The sequence below is a fragment of the Trachypithecus francoisi genome, unplaced genomic scaffold (genome assembly GCF_009764315.1).
Source record: "Trachypithecus francoisi isolate TF-2019V2 unplaced genomic scaffold, Tfra_2.0 Lachesis_group10, whole genome shotgun sequence".
Lineage (NCBI taxonomy): Eukaryota > Metazoa > Chordata > Mammalia > Primates > Cercopithecidae > Trachypithecus > Trachypithecus francoisi.
The window spans coordinates 21449604-21465791 of record NW_022681455.1 but is presented as its reverse complement, the minus strand read 5'-3'; the positions used below and the strand labels follow the sequence as shown (position 1 = coordinate 21465791).

The following is a 16188-nucleotide window of genomic DNA, read 5'->3' as shown; positions in this document are numbered from 1 at the left end:
ATTCAGTTCCTGGATAATAAACACTGAAACATTTTATAAGAGGCCAGGTGCTACCTGCATGTTGTACATGTGAGTAATTCAGGCTCGGGGGCCTGGTTCTTTTCCTTAGCGCTCAGCTAGGGAAGTCGGTCCATATCTTTGTCCCAGGCTCACTGCTCCTTCTGCCTCCTATCTTGGATGTGGGCAGGGGATGGAGAGGTGGGGAAAACACCTGCTCAGTCCCATCCTATGATGCCTCTATGTGGGTGTGTACAGCTTTGTAAAGAACTTCATTGTGTTCTAGCTACCCTAGGCCAGGCTAGAATAATAAACTGAAGTAATACGAGTAAAGAGCCTCAATACCAAGCACATAGTAGAGGTTCACTAGATGGTACCTATTACTATTACCAAGGCACAATTAGTTCCCTGATGCATGCAATTTCCCTCACGATGCTCCAGCTACAACCCTCAGGAGGAAGAGAATTATCATCAGTGATTGCACAATTAGTGATGCAAGTGAAATGAAAGCTAATTGTTTAGCATCGGCTTGCTCTGATGATCCTTTGGATGGTACTCAAATTGGTACACGAAAGGTATTGTAAACACACTAAACACAGTTTGAACTGACAGTCACACTAGTTCAGCTGCAATGGCCAATAAAATATAGCCCAGCAGTACAGAATAAAAGTTATGTATCTAGACTGTGAAACTCAAATACATCCTAACCAGTCTGTAAAAGAAACTAACAAGATACAAAAAGAAAGAAAAATGCATAAAATATTAAATGTACTATGGTTTTGTTTGTGACACGAACTTAGCAGTGATGAAGAATTTAGTCTTACATAAAGTTTAATAAGAAAAAAAAAAAAGGAACTGAAAAAACTGCTTGGGGTTGAGGCCGGTATCTTGGGGGTGGAAGGAAAAATAGGAAGAAACACGCCCTCATTTGCTTCGAGCATGGTTAGCTGATCTGTCTGAAATTAGACCCACTTTCAAGTGTTTTAAGTTAATTATTAAGCCATTTCTTAACCTCATGAATGTAGTTTTCATGTGCTTTCAAATCTGGCCTTGAACTAATAGACCCTTTCACTTCAGTGGTTCTGGAAATGAATGTCAGATGGGAGAGGAAAGCATTTTAACTGTGTTTTTCCAAGGGTCAAAGCTCTGAAAATATAGTATAGTTTGTACATAAAACTCAGTACACCTGAATATCCTGCTGGCCTTTGTCTGGTAATGAAGCAAACCATGCTACCCTTTAAAACTTCTGCTTCCTTTCCAAACGCGGTCGGCTGTGTCGGTGCTGAGCTATCTAACTGCTCAAGTGAATCCATTCTTAGGATCAAAGTTTCAATAGATGAGAAACAGGTGGCACTTAGGCACCCTGGGGCAGTCTTCTCTTAACTTGTAAGAAAGAGAATGGTAAGTCCAGGCCTCCATTCTAGAATATTCTCCTTTTTTCAAAAAAAGAAGACATAAAGAGTAAGAGGAAGAAATGCCTGTCAGCAAGAATGGCCAACGCTGTAGGAGTATTACTGGAATCTCTTTCTGTTAATTTGTCATTCTCATGGAGGCATCTCAGCAGTTGGTCTGGTTTCATCTGCCATTGTCAGAAATCTATGGCTGATGAATACAACATTTGAAATGATAAACTATTGGGCAACTTTTACTTCACAAATTAAAGTAAAATAATGCCTTGGCTTGCATCACAAATTAATAATGAAAATAGTAGCCAATATTTATTGACTGCTAAGCCATTTCCACATATATTCTATGAAGCAGGTATTACTATCACCCATTTACAGAGGGAGAACTGAGGTGGAGGGACATTGAGTAACTTGCCCAAGATCATATTTTTTTTAATAGTAGAATCAAGATTCAAACTTGCGTAATCAGAATCCAGAATTCATGTTCTTAATTGCTATACTATAATGTACAGTGAAATCCACGAATGCAAAGTACTTGTTTTTTTTTTTTTTCTTTTTTTTTGAGATAAAGTTTCATTCTTTCACCCAGGCTGGGCTGCAGCGGCTCCCTGCAGCCTCGACCCTCTGGGGCCAAGTGGTCCTCCCACCTCGGCCTCCCAAGTAGCTGAGACTACAGGTATGCACCATCACACCTGGCTAATTTTTACAATTTTTATAGAGATAAAGTCTCCCAGTGGTGCTAGGCTGTTCTTAAACTCTTGGGGTCAAGCATTCCTCCTGCCTTGGCCTCCTGAAGTGCTGGGATTACAGGCGTGAACCACCGCATCAGGCTGCAAAGGACTTTAAAAAAAGTGCTAAAAAAAAAAATTAAAGTAGGCCGGGTGTGGTGCCTCACGCCTCTAATCCCTGTACTTTGGAAGGCTGAGGCAGGTGGATCACTTGAGGCCAGGAGTTTGAGATCAGCCTGGCCAACACGGTGAAACCACGTCTCTACATACAAAAATTAGCTGGGCGTGGTGGCTCAAGCATGTAGTTCCAGCTACTCCGGAGGCCGAGGTACGAGAATCACTTGAACCCAGGAGGCGAAGGTGGCAGTGAGCCGAGATCGCACCACTGAACTGCAGCCTGGGTGACAGAGTGAGACTCTATCTTACAAAAAAAAAAAAAAAAAAAAAAAGGAAAGTAAAAGAAATAAAAATAAGAGCCAGGAAACCACTGCTTTTTAAAGCTATACTTATTGAATTCTTTCTTTAAAATATTTAACACACTTAGTATGCATTGTGCACTTTGTCCACATGATTTAACTTAATCCTCTGCAAATCAGTTGTTATCTCCATTATACAAATGAAGACACCGTGAGCCAAGAAAGTTGTACTTCATCATAGGCACTGTCACTGTAATGTGAACCCAAACCTGACAGAGTCCAGGTCATTTAGAACTTTCATGATGCTACTCTACTTCTTTCTTTAAAGCAATTTTTACTATTAAGAATGAATTCAACAAGAAAAAACTTTGCAATCAAACTATTCATAAGTTTAAAATTAGAAGGGAAAATGTTCTTTTCTATCTTGTACCAGGCAAAGAATAGTTCTGACTTCTTAAGAATCAATCTTAGAAATGGTAAGATTCAAGTGATTTGTTATAACATAGGCCAGACAAGAAGAAAGAACATTAGTAGTAAAACTAGTTAGCCTTTATTAAAACAGACAGCAGTAATGTTCACATTCTCACATATTCCTAAGAGAGACAGATCTCTAATGCCATTTTTAACTGAACCCACAGAGAAGATAATTAAGACTGTCCGTTTTCTCGTTTTTCCCTCTTTCTCTTACTTACTGTTTTTTTTTGTATCCAGTGTAAGCTTACTTTGGTATACAAAAAGAAACTAGTGTCCAGAAGTTATCAAATAAGACTCCTGCAATTAAAATGGGTAAGGCAGTCTGGACCTGGGCTTAAAAATACAGGCTTGACTCATGCCGATTAGGATGGTTACTATCAAAACAAAACAAAACAAAACAAAAGAGAGAGAGAGAAAGTAAGTGTTGATGTGAATGTGGAGAGACTGGAACCCTTGTGCACTGTTGGTAGAAATGTAAAATGGTACAGCTGCCATGGAAAACAGGATGGCAGCTCCTCAAAAGATTAAAAATAGAGATACCATACAATCCAGCAATCCTATGTCTGGACAAATACCCCAAATAATTGAGAGCAGGGATTTGAAGAGATATCTGTGCACCCATGTTCATAGCAAACATTATTCATAATAGCCAAATGGTAGAAACAACCTAAATGGCCATCAAAGGATGAATGAATAAATGAAACATGGCATCCACATCCAATGGAATAGTATTTAGCCCTAAAAAGGAGAAAAAATTCTGATACATGCTACAACATGGATGAACCCCGGGGACATTATGCTAAGTGAAATAAGCAAGTCACAAAAAGATAAACACTGGTGAGCGTACAACTCCGCTGATACGAGGTACCAAAAGTAATCAAATTCATAGAGGTAGAAAGTAGATTAGAAGGCTGAGGGAAGGGGGAAATGAGGAGTTATTGCTTAATGAGTACAGGGTTTCACTTTTGCAAGATGAAAAGTTCTGGAGAGTGGTTGTACAACAATGAGAACGTACTTAACACCACTAACTATACACTTACAAATGAGTAAGACAGTAAATTTTATGTTATGTATATTTTACCACAAGTAAAACACAAAAACAAAAACAAAGGCTTGAAAGTGGGGACATAAATCCTGGCTTCCCTCTTCTACCTTCAAACGTTGTGACTCCAGATAAGCTATTTATTGAGTTATGGATGCTCAGATTCCTTATCTGTGAAATGGGGATAATAATAGTGCCTACCTCTCAGGGTTATGAGGATGATACGAGTGAACACACGTAACATATTTAGCATGGTATTTGGCCATGATAAGCACGCCATAAATGCTGACTTTGGGTCCCAGAAGTAGGCATGGAATATTTAGCCAATGACAATTATGGGTAATGATTTTAAAATTTGATAATATATGGTGATTATGTTTGTAAAAGGAATCTTTATCTTTTAGAGGTATTTACTAGTATATTTCTAGATAACATAAAATGTAAACAGGATTTTCTTCAAAATAATCAGGGTTGGGGGAATGGGGGTAGATAAGAGCACAGATGACATAAGATTGGCTGGTGATTTGATGACTGCTAAGGGTGGGTAATAGGTATGTGGGATTATCATACTATTCTCTCTACTTTTGTATATGCTTGAAAATGTTCATAAAATTTCCATAAATAGAGTTCCTTAACGGAGTTAAAACAGAAAAATCCTTGATCCCAATCTTTGATGATGGCTTTCAGATAATTTTTCATACTAGTACATGGTCATGGATTTGGTATCGCTGACCCTAGGTCCTGTCTATCCACACGTTTTCTTCAGGTGGAGTAATTGAACAGCATAGCAATTTTTCCACAGAATTCTTAATTGTATAAAAAGATCATCACAATAAGCAGGTTACCACAAAATTAGGCTGCATGTGAGCACAAGATGAAAATATCGATGTTCTTAGCATCTTAAAACTGTTTTTCTCAAGTTTCCTATTCTTCTGTCCCTTTCACTAAAAATGCACACATAACTTTCACCCATTCCCACCATCATTTTGAGAACACCCTTCTAGTCTGTTAAACTTCTCATCAGTTTCATCAAAAGAGGTCAGGTGATTAGCTGGGTGTGGTGGCACACGCCTGTAATCCCAGCTACTCGGAAGGCTGAGGCAGGAGAATCGCTTGAACCTGGAAGGCGGAGGTTGCAGTGAGATTGTGCCACTGCACTCCAGCCTGGGCGACAAGCAAAATTCCATTTCAAAAAAAAAAAAAAAAGAGGTCAAGTGAGACAAAATAAGTCCAAAGCATAGTATTTTGCTTTAGATGCCAGGGAGACCAAGGTGGGAGACTTGAGGCCAGGAGTTCAAGACGAACTTGGGCAACAAAGAGAGACCCTGTCTCTACAAAAAATAAACAATATCAGCCGGGGCTGAGCACAGTGGCTCATGCCTGTAATTTCAGCACTTTGGGAAGCTGAGGTGGGCGGATCACCTGAGGTCAGGAGTTCAAGACCAGCCTGGCCAACATGGTGAAACCCTGTCTCTACTAAAAATAAAAAATCAGCTGGGTATAGCGGTGCGTGCCTGTAATTCCAGCTACTCAGGAGACTGAGACATGAGAATTGCTTGAACTTGGGAGGTGGAGGCTGCAGGGAGGTGGAGGCTGCAGTGAGCTGAGATTGCATGCCACTGCACTCCAGCCTGGGCGACAGAGTGAGACTCTGTCTAAAAAAAAAAAAAAAAAAAATTAGCCAGGATGTTGGTGTGTGCCGATAGCCCCAGCTACTCAGGAGGCTGATGTGGGAAGATTGCTTGCGCCCAGGAGGCAGAGGTTGCAATGAGCTGTGATCACACCATTGCATTCCAGCCTGGGTGACAGAGGGAGACCCTCTCTCAAAACAAACAAACAAAAGCCTTACTGTTTTTCTTAATGTAAATACCCAAATCAATATTCCTACGCCAGTGGCCTCATGCTACAACACTATTTCTAGAGGCTCTGGCAGACCAGCAACCGACTGGCTTCCTCATCTTATCTGGGACTTTGGGGCCATTCTGGTTTAGAGTTGGGCTGGTGGTAGAACTGATGATACCATTGTCTAGACTAGAGGAAAGGATGGGAGAGTAGAAAGGGTGCCCCAGAGAATTCAAATGGAACTGCCCTTTTAGATAGTAACACTATAGTTAAGGAACAAAGAGAGGGTCACTACATTTTCTTATTTATGTATTGTCAATGGTGATGTTTAGAATACTACCCTTTCAAGAGGCAAACATGAGGGAATTAAACCAGGCAGAGTCTTTGAAATAATAATTTCCCCACTACTGTTTCTTGCTGAGAAACCCTTTTCACTGTGGCAATCTGAAATTAACCTTGTAAAACACACTATGTGGAAAAACAAAACAAAACAAAAAATAAGCTGACTTCTTAAAAAAAATTTTCAAAGTTTGGCTAACATATCAAAAGCCAAATCTCCAGCAATATAATTTAAATGCCAGGTTACACTGCTCCTTTCTGGCCCCCTATCCTATCCGTCAAGTATGATTTTTTTTTTTTTTTTTTTATAAACAGCAAAAATGAATGGTTATGCTCATCAAGTTTTAGAGTTATCTCCTGATTGTGCAGGCTGATACATTTGGTAGAATTTTGACAAAAGCTGGTCTATACCATTCCACTATGGGTTAGACGGCCATGCATGCAGATCCTTCATGGGCACTTGTCAAGCACATGCAAATTATCACTCCTATTGGACACAAGAATCCACACAATCAGTGAGAACACAGACAATAGTATTGTCTTTGTTGCTATTGCCAGAGTGAAGCTGTATTTGCTTTATTTTAACGAACATGTCCTTGCAATTTATTTGGAGGAACAAGATTATACACAGATTAAAACAATTTTGGAATTACATGGCCAGATAAATATCAGGGTTTTTTTCCATATGTTAAATCATTGCTATATGCTTTTCTTTTTTTTTAAGGGCTTAACAATTGTGTTGGAGAAAGGACATCAAATGATGCTTAGAAATGTGATACACATTTTCATTTCACACTCCATCAGCTTTTACAACTGTAGCTCAATGAAATGTAAGAGAGAGCTTGGCAAACGGCCATATTTACCAAGGTATAAAATAGGGGTCAGGTTACTTTTTTATAGAAAGAAAAAAAATGTTTAATTTTCACTCCACATGACTAAAGTAGATATCCAGCTAACACCCTTCTGAAAGGCCCCGTAACTGCATATATGATACGGTTTAGTGCCTGTTCAGCTGTAGGATTTTACTACAGTATAAACAGCTTAGTAAAGCAAGAAAACACCCCTTTCCTTATCCCTTTCCACTCAGGATCTACTGACATAGAAACATACCGGATCAGATCATCTTTTGGTGTCAAAATTTTCGCCTGCAAATAATGGCTTTTACCCCCTACTTCTAAACTGGAAGCAGAAACAACTTATTCCCTTTACAGCCAGAGAAGCAAAGCTATCAGCATCAGCAAAAACACATCTTTCTAATTCAGATTTCAATCTGTCAGAAAGGATTAAAGCCTCATGCATACATAAAAAGGGAACTATAAATGATAACAGAAACATGGTCTGGAATCACTGTGCTTCCACAGCTGCTGTTTTACTAGCAGTATAGAGAGGAGAGCATCTTTTACTTACCTTTGTCAAACCTGAGACTTCTCCCTTTGCTAGAGGTTTGCTGATGGACGGTGTGTACACTTTGGCATCAGATACCGGCTGCCCTTTCATAAAATGTTTGCCTGATTCACAGATGTCCACTTCAACCATTTTCCCCATGAACGCAGGGTTCTTTGGCACTAAAACCTTAAACACATTTGTTTAAGAGGCTTAATTTTTAAAAATAAACATTTTACTTTAGAACAGTGTCAGATTTATAGAATTATTGCAAAGATAGTATGGAGAGCTCCTGTGTACCCAACTCCCAGTTTCCTTATTATTTACCATCTTACATTAGTATAGTACATTTGCCACAATTAATGAACCCAAATTGATATATTATTAATACTATTAACCGAAGGCATACTTAATTATCCAGGTTTCCTCACTGTCCCTCAGTGTCATTTTTCTATTCCGGGATCCCCTCCAAAGTGGGCTCTATCTTCTAGCTGCTCAAGGGTCTGGGGAGCCTGCAGGAAGGAAAGGCACTTCTGGGAGGGGCTCCCGGGCCCCTAGGCAGTGCTTTTGCAGTGCAGGATGCGCCTAATGTCCTGAGGCACGTGGAAGGCAGACCTGGGAAACCCCCAGCAATCAGTCACTTCTGGACAGGCCTTTGATATGTTGCTCTTGGCTATTCCATGCAATGAGGAAAACCGAGACAATACTGATGAAAGCCGTACACTTTTAATACTTTCCAAGTGAGCTGTCAGAGTAACGGTTTGAAAAGACACTTCAAACACAGGCCTGTGTGTCTGTGTTCGCGCATGTGTGCCTGCTGTGTTCTGAGGGAGAAGGAGAAACATTTAAAAGAACCTTCCAATAACACCGAACACCACTGTTTGGAGCTAAAGAACTCCTGAAACGAAAGGCTGCCGTTTCTTCCCTTGCTCTGTTAGAAAAAGCATGTGTTTGTCAGTCCTGGGGATCTATCTCCATCTAGAACCAGTCCTCTGAAGGGTACTTTGGCTTGTTCACAGGAAACTGTCAGGTGGTCTCTCTCCACTAGAGATTCCTGATAAAAGTGCTTGTTTACCTCAAGCAAACGTTTCCCTTCCTTTGGGACCTGCAGGTAGCTTGTGTGCATGATGTCTCCCTCACACTTCCATTTCAGCACTGGAGCGACTTGCCAGTCTTTTCAAGTTAGAATCCAAAATAAATAGACCAATTCTAATCCAGTAATGCTTGGATCTCTAGATATAATCTTCACCTCTGGAACTCATCTTATTTAGAAAAATAATTCCCAGAAAATCTTTGATATGCTTAGTTGTAGAGACAGAAAAGTCAGATGAGAGCCAGGAGTTCCACAGCCAATCTCTCTGAGAGGCAAAATTGAATCTTGGTCTGAGTTTGATTTTTATGACCACTGAGTACACTGCTTCATCAAAGTATAAGAAAAAGGTCACCTGGGTGGTGAATTACTTATGGCAGGCAAAACGAACTAAAAGAGCTTTAGTGTTAGGATATAAAAAGCCCTTTTAAATCACTTTTTATAAAATAAGAAAATCTCTAGACCAAACTAACCCTGGGAGATTTGGTACTATTCTGGGGAAAAATAACCCTCCTTGATCTGCTGCCTTGATCTGAATGAAGGGCTCAGTGTTTTCCCCTCCTCCAGTTTTAATAATTGGAAAAAGCCCGACTGCTTTAAATTGGAGGAAGCAGCTAACGAGGCATGCCACTGCCTTTAAAATGAAGGGAAAAAAGTTCCCTGCTGAGGCAAAACCCAGATGGCAAGAGAAAGGAGAGAGAAGAGGCAACCAAAATGCAATCAAGCTCCTCCCCAGGGCTGAGCAGAAGGTTGGCCTGAATAGGAAAATGGCCCTCTGGAGTGTATTAATGAGATGGGAAATGGGGAAGCGACGCAGTCCAGACATAGAGTGCTGGGAGCCCTTCCTCAACTGCAGTCTCCACTGGTACTGAACAGAGCACGTTTAGTCTGGGCTTTGAAAAGTCCCCTGTTTCCTGGGGACCCACTGCCCAGTCTGAGATGATTCCTTGGGGAATGTCAATGCTAGGGGCCTCTTCAGCTCCTGCTTTCCTGCCTTCTGACAGAGGCAGCCTGCTTCCTCTGCCCATCCCTCATCCGACTTGTCCACATTGGCCTTCAGCGTCTTCTCAAGCCCTAATTTCAGCCATGACCCATAGCAAACATTTTCACCTCTCATCTGATGAGAAAGAAGCAAAAAAGCAGGAAGCTCCATTTGATTTTAATACAATCCAGAATGATCAATGAAGATCTCCATATGCCCATGAGAGTCTCCCACACAGGCTATCATGAGATGGGAGAGGAGGGCGTATCCCATCTCTTCCCTGGCCTTGGCCCTTGACAGGGTCAATGCCCCTGAAAGAGGCACTCTGTTTTCCTCAGTCACTTTTGAATTGCTCTCCCACCTGGAGGAGTAGAAACCCCAATGCTGAAACAGAAGTCAGGCTCCTCAGTGGGCAAATGCAGGCCAGTTTAGATGGGCAGGGAAGGAGGGCTAGTAAGTGGGGGCGCCCCTAGGGATGGCCTCCAAAGCTCTCACAGTGAAGCTGGTTTGATTCTCACACTGTTCTGCACAGTGTGTCCAAGTGTTCTGTTAAAGTGTGTTCTGTCCTTGAGTCCAAGGAATAGACTCTTTTTCCTCTGCTCCTAGCATTTTTATCAAGGTAGAAGTTAAAAAAACAACAACAACAACAACACATAAACAAACAAAAACAAATACTAAAACCAAACAAAACTAAAAACCCAACCAACCAACCGACCAACTAAAAAAACTGTCCGAGTGATGTGCCGGTGAGAGGAAATCCCTGCCCTTTCACGCTGCTGTCGCCCATGCAGACATCCTTCCTGTCGTCTGAGCAGGACTTTCCCCCCTGCTTTGCCAGGGTGTGGGAATTCTGGCAGTGCTAATTGCCTAGTTCCAAATGCCCAAAAGCCTAAGGCTGGTCCTGTCAAAGATTAATGTGAACTAAAATAGACTAAATACACCTATTCCTTTGTACAGAACATATTGTAGAGTAAGCCACAAAGATAAAGCCCATGTTAGCCTGGCTGGCTTGAGGCTAGAAAACAGCCTTGTTGTGACAAGATTCAACACTCTCCCCTTTAAATGCCCTTTGCTTAAACTTTCAGGACTCTTTCTCGTTTTGGAGAAAACTCAAGAATACTGAAGTGCCTCTTACCTGCTCATAGAATTGATTGTGTGCAACATAAAACTTGGAATCAAAAGACTCTTCTGTTACTAACACTTGCTGTCTTTCACCAATCTGTGGAGAGAAGGGGAGGGAAAAAACGGGTAAACACCTGTGAATCCAAAAATGAAATTAAAATAAAGGCCAGCCCAAGTAGGTCTGGACCAAGTAGCGTCTTCTTGAATTTAAAGTAGACTCTACATTGCTGGTTATTTAACAGCGAACACTGCTCAAATCACGGATTCAAATTTTTTGAAAGACATTAATTATCTGGCAACATAAAATTAGCATAGTATAAACTCTTATTTTCTTACATAACTCTGAAACAGAACTTAATCTCCTTCAACATAAGTAAGATAATTAAAGCTTCTATGACATACAAAAATCTTCTAAATATCACTTTGTTTCCTGAAACAAAGTTGCAAAACAAGCCAGAACAAGCTGCTTCTAATCCAAATTCATGAAAATATTTTGGCAATATAAAAGAATAGTAATAAACATTAATTTGAGTTATAAGGGATGTAACACTAAAGAAAATGCCTCTGGAAACCAGTCATTAGGACCTTGCACCTCCACATTTCGTATCTTGTACACAATTCTGAAAGTACTGAGTAATTCACAGAGCTATTTACTTATTATACACATTTTCTCTGTCACAGTCAACCGTCTGTATGCTGCAGTCATGGCCCCATGTTCATTTATTATTTTTTAAAGAGAAAGACAGCAAAAATATGGAACTGCTAATTTTCTACAGGATTGATGTACATTATGATCTAAGCACCCATTTTTAACAGCAAAGAAGTAAATCAGCCAAAACAATGGGTAAAGAAGTGTGACTATTCTCAGGAAATTTACAATTTCCAAGTTTATTCTACTGTGAAATGCAGCATTTAAGGTATCAATTACTCTTTTTTTTTTTTTTTTTGAGACAGAGTCTCGCTCTGTCACCCAGGCTAGAGTTGAATGGTGTGATGTTGGCTCACTGCAAATTTCGCCTCCTGGGTTCAAACAATTCTTCTGCCTCAGCCTCCTGAGTAGCTGGGATTACAGGCATGCGCCACCACACCTGGCTAATTTTTGTATTTTTAGTAGAGATGGGGTTTCGCCATGTTGGCCAGGCTAGTCTCGAACTCCTGACCTCAGGTGATCCACTCACCTTGGCCTCCCAAAGTGCTGGGATTACAGGCGTGAGCCACCATGCCTAGCCTCAATTACTCTTTTTACAAGGTTGTCAAAATGTCTGATACAGCCAACCAACTGTACTAAATGACTGTGCTGGGGATTATTTTTACCATTGCTACTTAATAATTATGACCCCCAAAATTAAAGCCCATTGGCAAGATAATTTTTTAAAATTCCTATTCTCATTTGTAGGGACTTGTCACCACGTTCAGGCGGTTACCATGAAGGAAACATAAACACAGCTGCACTAAATAGACCACCTAACAATTAAAAAAAAAATCAAACTCCCCTCTCCATCATACAATGCCAGTACCTAAATACACCATAATTTACTATCTAGTTTACTATCTCATTCAAAGTGTAGCCCTCTTAGCCAAAAGTTGTAAGGTCTCTGAGATGACACTTATTAAAGACTCTTTTCATTCTCTGAAAAACAATGGAAGTTCTGGCAACATTAATCCCCTTAAAAAAATCAAGTGGCAAAAAAGAAATTTTCCCCAACTTCTATATTGAGCTTCACTGGCTCTGTTTGTCGAAAAGGGCTGGGGGATATTGGGTCTCACTGAAGTATATTCTTCTAGAAGAAAACTTAGAATGTTTGCACACATTTCACAGTGTGAGTTGCTTATGACTTAGGATAAGTATCTGTCAATGGTTCTTAAGGAAATCTGCAATTACACTTCATTTAACATCAAGTTTTCAGGAAATTAACAACAATGTGAAACTGTAGAGCCACTGAACACTATGCTGCTTCTTTCTTCTTATTAGAATCAATGTGGAGAGTAAGGGCCATCATGTCTGGGCTGCTCTATTTCATCTGGAGATGATAACAATGACAGTAATATATACAGAGTTAAAAAGACTTGCTATGCTTATATAGTAGAAAGCCGGGCTTTTAATCAACCCTAAGATAACTATTTGTAGGTGAGTATTTAACTATTATTTGCCAAAGAGACTCAGGAGAACCGCAATGTGCACTAATTCATAGTGGCAAACACCTTTTCAGTCGTCCTATTTGTGTCCTCAACTGAGGAGTCATCCTATTTGTGCCCCCAGTGTCACTGGCAAGGCCCAGTGGCTCATGCCTGTAATCCCAGCACTTTGGGAGGCAGAGGTGGGCAGATTTGAGTCCAGGAGTTTGAGACCCGCCTGGGTAACATGGCAAAACCCCGCCCCTACAAAAAATACAGAAATTAGCTGAGTGTGGTGGTGTGTGCCTATAGTCCCAGCTACTCAAGAGGCTGAGGTGGGAGGATCGCTTGGGCCTGGCAGGTTGAGGGTGCAGTGAGTTGTGATCATTCTACTGCATTCCAGTATGGGTGATTGAGTAAGATCCTGTCTCAGAAAAGTAAATACATAAATAAATAAAACATCTCCAGAGGCCAGGCACAATGGCTCACGCCTGTAATCCCAGCACCTTGGGAGGCCAGGGTGGGTGGATCACTTGAAGCCAGGAGTTCGAGACTAGCCTGGCCAACATGGTGAAACTCTGTTTCTACTAAAAATACAAAAATTAGCCAGGTGTGGTGGCATGTGCCTGTAGTCCCAGCTACTTGGGAGTCTGAGGTGGGAGGATTGCTTGAACCCGGGAGGCAGATGTTGCAGTGAGATGAGATTGCACCCCTGCACTCCAGGTTGGGTGACAGAGTGAGACTCTGTCTCAAAACAGAACCAAAACAAAATCTCCAGAGCATACTGAGCAAAAATGAGCCTAGGAAGGCTAGGGCTTTGATCAAAAGCTGCTGCAATCCGTCCTCACCCCTTAAAATAAATATATGTATAAATATATATTATAAATAGATATGACTTGCCGGAGCCCGGGAGTTGGAGGCTGCAGTAAGCTTTGATCATGCCACTGCACTCCAGTGTGGGCAACAGAGTGAGAACCTATCACAACAAATGAACAAACAAAAAATAATAAATGTTTCCCTCAATATTTTTTAATGAATGAAGTCACATTGAAGTGAATATCAAATATAACCTTTAAGAGAATCAACTATTCCAAATAATATTAAAGTCAGCACTGAAGTTATGGAAGAATGAGTTCAGATGACATTCTGGAAGATGCAACTTCACCTTGGTTGCAAAGGAACTTGTGGGCTAAGCAAAAATATACAAGCCTCAAATTTCTTTTTAAAGTGAGCCACTTCTCAAGCCTGTAATTCCAGCACTTTGGGAGGCCGAGACGGGCGGATCACGAGGTCAGGAGATCGAGACCATCCTGGCTAACAGGGTGAAACCCCGTCTCTACTAAAAAATACAAAAAAACGAGCCGGGCGAGGTGGCGGGCGCCTGTAGTCCCAGCTACTCGGGAGGCTGAGGCAGGAGAATGGCGTAAACCCGGGAGGCGGAGCTTGCAGTGAGCTGAGATCCGGCCACTGCACTCTAGCCCGGGCGACAGAGCGAGACTCCGTCTCAAAAAAAAAAAAAAAAAAAAAAAAAATTAAATGAGCCACTTCCCCTACACTTTCCAGCTGCTGTTGTCTCTCCCACCCCATATGGTAGCCCTGTGTGGTTAAAGACCCTCATATAACAAAATTGAGAGTAATCATCCTGGCTTGCCATAACCAAAGAATGCCTCTGCTATCCGAGTAAGGAAGTTCTAGTCACAGAACTAAGGCAGGGCATCTGGGGAAAAGTGGCAAGGCTACAGATATCTTCAGGACTCTAGGACCACACCACCCGGGTATCTATTATGCTAATGGCAGAAGTAGTCCACTAGAAGGGGTCAGAGTTTGTCTTAAGGAGACTCTACACACATCTGAGAAGCACACTTCTATGGCTGCCTCACCTTCGCTGACAGATCCTTGCCTAACAGCTGAAACTACCAACAGGAAAAGGTTACATCACTGTGGAAAATAGACAACATCCCGCAAGTAAGGAAGAGGTTGAAAACCATGGTTCTCATAAAATGTGTGATGGGCAGCCTGCTATAGTTTGTCCCCGACAAAACTCATGTTGAAATTTAATTGCCAATGTCACAGTGTTGGGAGGTGATGTCTTTAAGAAGTGATTAGGTCATTAAGATCAGTTAGCGTCTTTCTCCAGGGACTGAGTTAGTTCTTGAGAGAATGGGTAAGTTCACATGAGAGCCAGTTGTTATAACGTGAGGCTGCCTTTCGTGTTTGGTCTCTTTGAAAGCCCTTCTGCTTTCTGCTGAGTTGAAGTTCTCACTAAATGGGTTGCCTCCAAAGTCCATGATTTTGGAGACTTCTCAGCCTCCAAAATCATGAGCCAAATAAACTTATTTTCCTTATAAATTATCCAGTCTTGGGTATTCTGTTATAGCAACAGAAAATGAACTAAGACAGAGCACAATATAATTGTTCAGCAGAAATGATTAAGATACAACTGAAATTCTAAGTCCAAAGAATGGTCTAGTGGGTGGCATCAAGAGAATTGTAACATTCAAGGTTAGGAAGAAAGCGGAAAGTGATGGATGGACAACAAAAGGTCAGAAGCAGAAGCACATAGTTCTAGAAGAACCCAAGGGAAAAGAGTCGGAAGAGGGTTCTTTGAAATCAACAGATGCCACATATATGGATTGGTCAGTAGGGGACAAAGACACAGGGTCTGAGTAGATTATTTTTGAGATAAAAGAGACCTATGTTTTGGGCCTTCACTTTCCTCATCTAAAAATGAGAAGCTGGTAGAAGTGGGACGGAAGTAGGGAGAAGAGAGTAGGGCTGCTGAAGGGGAGGTGGATTACAATATTTAAAGGATCTTTCAATTATGGAGTTTAAGTCATTCTTGAAGGTAGATCTGTAGGTTGGGGATCAGGACATCCAAAGGTTTCATGGGAATCAGCTGAAGGAAAGTATGTACACTAAATCAAGCCTGTCTCTCTCGTTCTCTCTCTTTCTCTCTCTCTTTCTTTCTTTTTTTAAACAGCAATATATGCTTAGAGCCCTCTGCAAATTACTGCTACCTTCTTGCTGTACTTAAACCAACAACTTGATTTTCAATACAGTACCTGCCAGGAAACAATTACAAGGTATCTCAAGAGGCTATTGAGTGACTTGAAGTTTCCTTAAAGAAGTCTGCCAAAATCTCAACAAAGCTTGGGTGGGTGGGGTGGGTGTGGTGGGTGGCGCACACCTGTAATCGCAGCATTCTGGGAGGCCAAGGCGGGGAGAATCATGTGAGGCCAGGAGTTAGAGACT

The 16188-nt window shown here is 41.2% G+C and overlaps 1 protein-coding gene across 3 annotated transcripts in view; it reads right to left on the bottom strand.

Annotated features, from left to right (window-relative positions):
* Window positions 1-16188, bottom strand: part of CDKAL1 (CDK5 regulatory subunit associated protein 1 like 1) — a 723350-nt gene that overhangs the window by 23295 nt on the left and 683867 nt on the right. For all 3 annotated transcript variants that reach the window (XM_033216358.1, XM_033216361.1, XM_033216360.1), the window contains 2 exons: window positions 10835-10918; window positions 7652-7816 (listed from right to left, as the gene is read on the bottom strand). In XM_033216358.1, coding sequence (XP_033072249.1) covers window positions 7652-7816; window positions 10835-10918 — 249 coding nt within the window. The remainder of the gene's footprint in view (window positions 1-7651; window positions 7817-10834; window positions 10919-16188) is intronic.